At 56.2% G+C, this 10,053-nt stretch overlaps 1 protein-coding gene across 1 annotated transcript; it reads right to left on the bottom strand.

Moving 5' to 3' along the window:
* Nucleotides 1-4,808: 4,808 nt before the first annotated feature.
* LOC144248981 (keratin, type I cytoskeletal 19) lies at nucleotides 4,809-8,523 on the bottom strand. The gene is made up of 6 exons (XM_026386759.2): nucleotides 8,104-8,523; nucleotides 6,281-6,363; nucleotides 5,871-6,027; nucleotides 5,428-5,589; nucleotides 5,185-5,310; nucleotides 4,809-5,054 (listed from the first exon to the last, which is right to left on the bottom strand). Exons 1-6 carry the CDS (start codon nucleotides 8,521-8,523, stop codon nucleotides 4,809-4,811), a joined length of 1,194 nt encoding a protein of 397 aa, XP_026242544.1.
* Nucleotides 8,524-10,053: the final 1,530 nt, after the last annotated feature.

Below are 10,053 nucleotides of genomic sequence, written 5' to 3' on the forward strand. Positions count from 1 at the left end.
GGCTGGGCAGCAGTGCTGGTGAGCTCTCAGCAGGCAGAAAGGCACAGGCAGGAGGTGCGGGCTGGGCTGGACCTGGAGCGCAGTGCCCGTGGCCCCCAGCCTGGGCTCCTTATATACCCCTCGGAGGGTGCTGTGGGCCTGTCTCCTCCCCCAGAGCGAAGCCAACTCCTCTGTCCTCCTGACAAACACAGCTGCCTGCGCACCTCCACAGGCTCGTGTACAGTTTTTCTTTCTTTCTTTTTTTTTTAATGCAACAAAAGAGATGATTCAGAAGTAATGGTGTTTTGCCCCGCGGCCACAGTTTTAACACTTGGATTACAGGTTCACTCTCTCTCTCCACCCCAGGAGAAAGAGCAGCAGGGAGCAAACTCTCAGCACGTTTCAGCTCCCACAGCCTCTGCCCATCCCGTTAGAGCAGGGAAGCTGCAGTGCCCTCAGCTAGACTTTGTTGCCCTGGCCCAGGGTGGACAGCACCCCACTCCAAGTCACCACTCCGTGTTCTCTCATTCAAAGACTATGGGCATGAGCCTGCAGGACACAGGGGGCCCAGGCCCCTGAGGATGGGAACGCAGGACTCAGGGGACAGACTAAAGACAGGAGAGGGAGACATGAGTTAAGTTCTGGCTGAGGTGACCAGGGGGGTGAGCATCTGTCCCTGGGGCTGCAAACGGACTTTTTTCCTCCCACTTCTTCTCCCCTGGATGCCCACTCCTGCTTCTCCAGAACCCCCAGCCTCCAGCCCCATGTCCCTGGCTAGCTCACAAAGGCCCAGCAGGCTCAGAGCTGACAAGGGGCTGATTGATAATCCAGCCACCTGCCAAATTCGCATGTCACTGAACCTTTGCTTGCTCCCAGACGGGACGCGTTGGGGCAAACCTCTGCAGATAAGGCTGGGGCAAGTTCCAAGAAGCCCCTGCCTTCTCCAGGGAGAGGCATGTCGCTGCTTAACAGGGCCAGATTAACCCCCATTTGTCCTGTCAATTGCTGCAGGCTCAGGAGAGATGAAGCCAGAAAACTCTGCACGCCTGAGCATTGAGGAGAAGGAAGGGTGGGGAGGCCTGGCGAGCAGGTGGAAGGCACCAGAGACCTCGAAGATCCAGGCTTCACTTTACACAGAAGGAAAGTGAGTTTGGACAGGTCAGTCGAGCGCTCAGGAAAGACATTTCCTTGGCCCGCCAGTTCCAGGTCCCCACTTTCCAAGGACACTGGCACCTGTGGATAGCATCACTTAGATGTATGACCTGCCCCCCCTTGGCCTACAGAATGTAGAGATGAGCTAGACTAAGCTGAAGAACAGGGAGGAAGATTTCTGGACTGGGGTGGCCGCACCCAAGAACAGACAGAGCTCTGGGGTCCTGAGGTCTAGATTCAAATCCTGCATCTATCAATGATGAATATGAAACTCTAGACATGTTCTTTTTATGGCACTGGGTACTGGCAGCTAACACTGCCAGGGAAGCACTAAGACCCAAGAGCCCCAGCCTGCCTCCCCTGGCTCTCAGCATCTGAGTAAGAGAGTGGTGACTGCACACCCAGCACCTGGGACTCCCCCATACCCTCAGCAGGAGGGCATTTGTCCGTGGGCATCAGATCTTACCTCGTGAGCCTATCATGCTCCTAGCTTAGCAGCATCACCCACCTGCGCCAGTTCCAACTGAGCAACAAAAGTGGATCTTAGTTCTGCTGTAATAACATAATGCACTGCTACCACACACTTCATGATTTAAAAAGCACTTTTGTATCCACTGCCCCCTTTAATCCATCCCCACACACAGAGGATGACCCCTGCCCAAGTTTAAAAGGGATAAAAATTGGCCCTCTGAGAGGTGAAGCAATTTGTGCAAGATGGCACAGCTAGCAAAGGTCTCCACCAGAACCCAGATAGGTCCTTGGATCCCTCCTGAAGCAAGGCACAGGAAAAAAACACCCTCCCTCAGACTCCGATTCCTGCATCTGAGCTGGGTTGAAGGGACCACTGCTGGTCTGGGAGGGTGGGGTGGACTCCTCCTGACCCAGCTTCACACAGGAACCCCAGGTGGCCAAGTTCTGGCCCAGACAGGGTAGTATTGTCTCATGGGTGGGAGGATATTGCCTTTTCCTCCGAAAGAAAAATAATCAAGGCCAGATCAGCCAGAGCTCATTAAAGCTTCTGCAGACACGGCGGCCCCTGCAATTAACCCAGAACAATTACTCGGCCGTCGCCCCGGGGTAAGGGAGTCTGCACCCCAGCCAGCTCCCCTTCTGCACCCCGATTCTTCTCCAGCAGCCCCTCATAAGGTTTTCGCTTCTTTCTCCAGCCCAGGCCAGGGGAGGCAGCTGGCTCCTTACTGTCCTGGTTGCAAATCCTTAATTTCAGTCCAAACAGCGACTGCAATCAAGGTCTGGGCGGGGCCCCTAGGGCCTCCTCATTAGGGCCAGGCAGGATGGCCTTGCCAGGATTGCTCCCTGGCTCCAACCCAGGCTGCTGTATGCCAGTTTCTGTCCTTTGCCCACTGTAGCCAGACAGGCGTCCCTGAAGCTGGACATTCCCTCCTTGAAATGGGGCCATACAGCTCAGTGGAAAGACCCTGGCTGGCTTCCACCTCTGGGCGTGACTCAGCTTCTGGGACTGGTTCCTGATTTTAAATGAAGCTATTAACACTGACCCCAGCCACAGGGCCCTAGAGAACATTTAAGAGCACATAGGAAGGAGGTTCCCATAACTGTTTGATCCTATCACACAACTCCTGTTCCCCAGGGGTGTGCCAGGGATAGAACACACAACCTGGGGGCTAAAGACTCACCTTTGAGCTCCTCCTTTCCCAATTTCCAGGCATGTGGTGTTGGATAAGGTGCCTTACCCTGAGCCTCAGTCTACCAATCAGGAAAATGGAAATAATTCCAGCCCAGCCGGACTCACGGAGCTAGAGCAAGATGGTTGCCAGGAAATGCTTCACGTGCTGGAGCAGCCATGAGGAGCAGCAGTGAGGGGAGAGACCCCAGCGCCCTCTGTCTCCTGTCCCAGGTCTCCTTGGGTGCAGCTCCCAGAATGAGACGGAAGAGTTTTCCTGCCCTGCCCCTCACCCCGCGAACACAAAGGAAGGCTTCATTCCCAACACCCAGACCTGGACCCAGTCACCAGCTGGCCGCACCTGTGTGCGCCCAGACCCCGCCCCAAGCCACATTCCAGGGGCCCCTGGGCAGAGTGAGGGTTTCAGCTGGGACAACAAGGGAGGCTTTCATGGGCAGGGACCAGAATCTCTGCACAGTCCCAGCCTGGGGATGTGGCCAGGCCTCTGCCTCGTGCTCCAAACCTTCCTGAGATGTTAAATGGGAGAAGGGGCTGGAGGGGCCTGGGGGTCAGAGAGGACAGCACAGAGAGGGCAGAAGGGCTGCCCCGGGGCTGCACAATGCCAAGGAAGAACTGGACTCTGGGGCACGTGGTCAAACTAGGGGGCCTCTCTGAGATCTGCAGGGAAATGGAGGTGTTAACACCCACTTCAGGATCCGCGTGAGGTTTGGCGGTGTCCTGGGCACAGGGCAGCGAGGATAGCGTATAGAAGTAGGATGCAGGTGTGGGGTGGGTCCCTTGCCCCCTCCTCCACAGGGCAGCCTTCTGTCATGGAGAGCTTATCTGGAAGCCCTCCGCCCAGGGGAAGTGGGACTGATTTGTGGGCCTCTGATTGCCTTGAATTGGCCTCAGTTCTTGACAGCTGAGCTGTAAACCACAGGGGCAGGACCATACCCACCCAAGGGCAGAGCCATACCAGGAAGCTGGGACTTGGTGCCTTTGCTGGTCCCTGGCAGGCCCCAGGCAAGCCAGGTTGGGGGTCTGTGTGGGAGGTCTGGGTCACAGCTGGGTCCCATTCCAGTCTCTGGGCCCAGGCATGAGCTAGTGGGTGTAAGGGGATTATGCAGGGTTGCCCCAGGAAGGATAAATGTGTTAGTGCAGGAACAAAAGCACACAGGGATAGGGACACCCTCTCCAGCCAGCGGAATATCTAACCCCAAAGCCCCAGTTTAGGTTAGGAGAAATGTGTTGGGAGGAACCACCCCAGAGGATCCCAGTCCAAAGCCTTCATATGGAGCAAGACTGGCACAAATGATGTCAACTTTAAGAGACCACCTGGGCAGGAGTGACGTCACGCACTAAGTATCAGGAAGCATATATTCTAATTCTGGCTGTGGCATAAATATACTTGTTATGTGACCTTGAACAAGTTACTCAACTATCTGAGCCAGTTTCCTGATATATAAAATGCAGCTCATACTTTTAAGATTGTTTTGATTTCATGGCACATGGTAGATGTTCAATAAATATCCATTTCACACACACACACACACACACACACACACACACACACACACACACTCATTCTCCCCAACCCCCAAGAGAGTACAACAGAAAGAACTCAAACTGGAACCACAGTTTCAAACCCCACCTTTGCCATTATTAGAGCAGTTACCCATGCGACAAACCCCTTTGCCTCTCTAAACCTTAGTTTACCCCTCTGTAGAATAGAAGAAATGCTTAAAGACATGCAAACAGGAATTATCACCACAGCAGAAGGACCTGAGCGCCCTTGCCCTCCCTTCCCTTTCCTGGGACAGAGTGGACTTTGTTTCAAATAAAACCTGAACAGGGCCAAGGCCTGCCCCATCTCTCCATGGGCTGAAATAACCACCACACATCCTTCCTCCCTGGGGCCATAAAGTTTTATTGGCAGGTCGGGAAGAGCCAGGGTAAGGTCCCTGCCCTCCCCTGCCCCTGCCCAGGGACCTCCCTCTGCAGGAGGACAGGAGCCCAGGAGCCTTCGCACTCAACGCGCTCAGACATTGGGCAGATTGTTGTAGTGGGCGTCCTGGCCCTCGAGCAAGCTGCGGTAGGTGGCGATCTCTTGCTCCAGCCGAGACTTGATGTCCATGAGCTGCTGGTACTCCAGGTTCTGTCGCTCGGTGTCAGCCCGCACGTCACCCAGCTGGGCTTCGATGCTGCTGATCCTCGCCTGGATCTGCGCCAGCCGGGCTCCGTAGCGGGCCTCGGTCTCTGCCAGTGTGCCTTCCAGGGCGGCTTTCTGAGAGGAGAGAGAGGGGGATGTGTCTCAGCAGAGACAGCTCCCAGAGAGGACACGGGCACAGCCACCAGCCAGGCCACCCCAGACTTCAAGGGCACAAGTGTGTGTCCTACAGGGCAGGGACACGTACCATGCTGAGCTGTGACTGTAGCTCGATCTCGAGACCCTGGAGGGTACGTCGCAGGTCCGTGACCTCACTCTCACTCATCTTGAGCTGTTCCGAGTGGCCAGCAACCTCCCGGTTCAGCTCCTCAGTCTGAAGACAGAGAGGGGAGGAATAAGGACTGAGGCAGACCTTTGGGAGGGGGACACCAAGCCCTCTCTCCTCACCACCCCATCCCTCAAAGCGCACCTGCTCCCCCTCCCTGCTTACCCGACTTGTGAACCAGGCTTCAGCGTCTTTCCGGTTCTTCTCAGCCATGACCTCATATTGGCTTCTCATGTCATTCAGGATCTTGGCTAGGTCGATGCCTGGAGTGGAATCCACCTCTACGCTGACCTGGCCACCCACCTGGCCCCTCAGGGCACTGATTTCCTGGAAATATACAGCAGAGGTGGGCATGTCAGGGCACCGAGCCCACTGGGCCGGGGCCAAATCACTTCTTCACCCCCAAAGCAGGTTGGTTTTCAGGTACAATCCTAGAAGCCAGCACTGGGGAGGACACTGGGTGATCACCATCCCTTTGCTAGAACCCTGGGAGCCATGATCACTACCCAGGACCATGCTGAGGGTGGCCACAGTCAGAGGGTACGGGATCAATTATTCTCAGCCTTGGGACCTGGGGTGAGATGGACCAATGGCCCAGTTTGACCCACCTCCTCGTGGTTCTTCTTGAGGTAGGCCAGTTCCTCCTTCAGGCCCTCAATCTGCATCTCCAGGTCGGTCCTGGCCAGAGTCAGCTCATCCAGCACCCTGCGCAGGCCGTTGATGTCGGCCTCCACACTCAGGCGCAGGGCCTGCTCCGTCTCAAACCTTCCAAAGAAACATAGTGGCAGTCAGGCCACAGTTGGCTCTGCACCTCAGAAGACTTCCCTAGTTCCCCAGGGTTCAGGAGTCTACAGGGGGCTTGCTTTAGGCCAGCTAGGGTGGGTGAAGTCAAATGGCACTGAGCCCCACAGAGGACTGGGACTGCCCCCTGTCACCACACACACACACACACACACACACACACACACACACACACCCTGCTATCCTGTTTTCTGCTCTCCAGGGAATTAAGACTCACTTGGTTCGGAAGTCATCTGCAGCCAGACGGGCATTGTCAATCTGCAGGACAATCTTGGAGTTCTCAATGGTGGCACCGTGAATCTGGAAGGCAGAAGGTGCCATTAGGGCATACTTACCCTGCCCACCCACTTTCTTCCCAGAGAAGTGGGAAGAAAATGAGTATGTCCCCCCTCCCCCACTCTCTAGAGACCAATGCCCAGCCACCCATCCCTGCTGCCCGTTTGCCTGCTCTCTGGGAGGCCTTGGAATCAGTTCATCTCCAGGAGCTGAGGCAGGAGACACACTACAAGGAAGGGTGGGTGGGGAGAGGTGGGCAGGGAAGCGAGCCTGGGGAGCACATCTCTGAGTCCTATGCCCAGTGAACTTCTAAATGGGCTGAAGGGGGACTATAAGTCAGATGCAGAGAAGCAAGTTGTTTGAAACCCACTCAAGGACAGGGTGCGTTCAGGAAAAAGGATCCCATTTGTTGAGCATCTATTATGTGCTAGGCACTTTGTGCCTCACTCTTTATAACCTCTAAACCAGGTCAGTGGGCACTCCCACTTTACAGAAGTGGAAACCCTCCAAGTTCCCCTTTCATCTGAAGACTCTTGTGACCTGAGAGGCATATTCACATCTTCCAGCACAGCACCAATTTCAGTACTCTGGCTCAGTGTTTTTCAAAGTGGTTATAGCTCAGTAGTCAGTGTCACCAGGAGGTAATTTGCCATTTTTTTTAGTGAAACTGAACAAAATATAAAAATCAGAGGGGATCACCCAAAGTAGGGTAAGAATTGGATCAAGAAGCTTTTGCCTTCTGTGGGAGGAGGCAGGAGTAAAGGAAAAGAAGAGAAGGTAAGAGGTACTGGGTAAATAGTAAACTGTATTTCTCATTGTATGTCAAACAATTTGAAAACTGGGAACTGCACTGTTCTAGCTGGCTGTTTACTCCTCCAGCTCTCCCACACCTGTGGATCCAGGTCCAGGCCCTCAGCACCCAGCTCCAGGCTAAGTTCATGGTTGAAACTGGGAAAAGTTCTGGGAGCTGCAAGATGGGAGATCAAATGTTGGGGGACTATTAAATGACACATTTCTTCAGGATGGAACTTTTCCCTTTGGGTGGAGACCAAGGCCTACTTTGGAGTTCCCCGTAAGAGCCTGTGGCTCAGACCCACACGGAGCTGCCTCTGTACCTAGTCCTCCAGGCCAGAGGTTGACGCAAGCAAAGGCCCAAGGCCTCTGCCTACCTCCCTCTTTTCCGGGGCCCAGGGCTCTCCAATTCTTCCTAGAGTTCCTTCCTCTTAGGCCTGGGTGGTCCCTGGGAGGGAGAAGAGTGGGAGGAGACCAATCCTACACAAGAGGAAAACCAGACCTGCTGGGTGATAGACAAGGAATGCAGGGGGCCCCACACCCCACACAGGGGTCGCAGGGACAGGTCTGGCTCAGGAGGACCAGATCCCCCCAGGTCAAACTCGTGAGCTCCCTATGCAGCTGCAGCCCCTGGCAGAACCCCTGGACGAACCCCTGGACAGCCTTTACCGTCTCACTCTGTAGACCCCCTTTGGCTGGACTGCGGACACGCCCTCCCTTCTCCTGGAGCCCCAACCGGGTCCTGGCGCTTCTACGGATCCCACCCACTGTCCCTCCCCCTCCCTCCACCGGCCTCCACTTCCTCTGGTCTCCCGCCCGCCTTCTCTCTGCCCCACCCCACGGGCCCTCCCGCGTCCTAACGGGCTCGCTCCCGCCCGCGCCTCGCCTCGCCCAGCCTGCCGGGCAGGGTTTCCACGCCGCCGGCCGCCCCACCGCGGCAGGTGCACCTCCGGCGGCTCGGCCGCCACCCACCTTGTCCCGCAGATCTTCAATGGTCTTGAAGTAGTGGCTGTAGTCGCGGGAGGGCCCGGGCCCCTGCTTCTGGTACCAGTCGCGGATCTTCACCTCCAGCTCGCCGTTGGCCTGCTCCAGGGCGCGCACCTTGTCCAGGTAGGAGGCCAGGCGGTCGTTGAGGTTCTGCATGGTCACCTTCTCGTTGCCCGCCAACAACCCGTCGGACCCGGCCAGGACGCCACCATAGCCGCCACCATAGCCCCCGGAGGAGGACGAGGACACGAAGCGGGCAGAGGACACGGATATGCCACGGCCACCTGAGCCCCCGTGGATGCTGGGCGCGCGGAAGGCGCCCCCAGCCCCAAAACGCACGGAGCCGCCGCCCAAGCTCCCGAAAGACGAGGAGGCTGAGGACTGGCGATAGCTGTAGGAAGTCATGGCGAGGCAGACGACAGGAGCGACACTGGCCTGAGAAGCTGCGGACTGCAAGGGGAGTGGCGAGGCCCTCACCTGGCGCCTTTTATGCCCCAGGCGGGTGGGGGAGGGGGACGGTGTCGGGGCGGATATCTGAGCCCCGAGGAATTTGCAGACTCCTGAGTGCAAATATGGGCCCTCTCCTCATTGGTCAACTCCCAGCGGCTCTGCACCAACTCTCCTCCCAGGAACCGAGGCCCCGACCCTCCCCGGCGCTGCCCCACCCCAACCCACTCTGAAGTCCTGGCCGTGCACGCCCCTGCTCTGGCTCTTTGCTGTGGATCTTTAGCTCTGTCCTAAACGAGCTTAGACAGCACTGACCCCATAACTCACTTGTGACCTCGAATTCACTTATGACGCTCACTTACTCTTTAAGGTCCTCAGAATTAGGAAACCACTCCCCCGCTATAGGTCACCCAAAGAGCCCCTTTAGAATCATGCTAAAGAGCCCCTTATGATCATAATCCACGTCCCCACCCCCCAGCCCCCTCAAAGTACTTGCACCAGATTCCTACACCCCACTTGAAACTACAGCCTCCAGAACCCTTCCCCTAGGATGGCTTCACCCCAATCCCCCCTTCATCCCCTCCGACAAAGGCAGTTTCTAGATGGGGTGCCCTGAGCGGCAGGCTTCCTAGCTGCTGGAGGCACAGCTGCCCCACCCTGCTTTAGCCATACAAAGCCCAAAGGTGACAATAGGCACCAGGGAAAACAGCTGCAGGGAGTGCTGCTGGCAGCCTGACTGGCTCCTTCACAATCATAAGCTCAAAGCGGACCCCCACCTGGGGCTTGCACACTCTTGAGACTCAACACCAAACCCACTGGGAAGGCTCCCTCCCCTCTAGCCCCCAAAGCATGTCTGCATTTAACCATGCATTTATTAGGCTATTTACCAAGGTCCCTCCTCCCCGAGGAATCCCAACTTACTGGGAGGCAGTTAGTCCGCCCATGGGGCATTTAACATTTGCCACCGAAAAAATAGGATGGGATCACTGCCCTCCTTGCGCATCCCTGAGGAGGTATTAAGAGATGCATGCTGAGTCCAGGTACCTCCTAGTGCACAGGTGAATGAATGAATGAGCTGGAGAAGAAACCCCCAAGCTCCCACCTGCCCGTCTTGATAATAGAGGAAGGAGCCCTGTTCACCGCTCAGAGCCTGGGTCCTGCTGTTCATTCCCTTCACATTTCTTGGTCTCCTCAAAGGGCCAGACCCCTTGCCAGATGCTGTAGGGAATTGCAATAGCCTTACCCAATTACTGCCCCCCACCCAGCTCACCTGTCCTCAGAATCATCCCCATCATTCCTCCTCATCTCTGTCACAGCTGTCTCCCATCTCAGACAAAAGCCCTGTGCCCCATGAGATGAGCCAGTCCCTGCCTGTCTCCCGGCCTCAGTTTCCACCCCCACCCCCGTGAAATGAGGGGCATTCCATCTCAGTCCTACTCTCTGCATATTATCCCCTGGTCCCCTGTGACTAAAAGAAGACTTGTTCCC

The sequence above is a fragment of the Urocitellus parryii genome, chromosome 7 (genome assembly GCF_045843805.1).
Source record: "Urocitellus parryii isolate mUroPar1 chromosome 7, mUroPar1.hap1, whole genome shotgun sequence".
Taxonomy (NCBI): domain Eukaryota; kingdom Metazoa; phylum Chordata; class Mammalia; order Rodentia; family Sciuridae; genus Urocitellus; species Urocitellus parryii.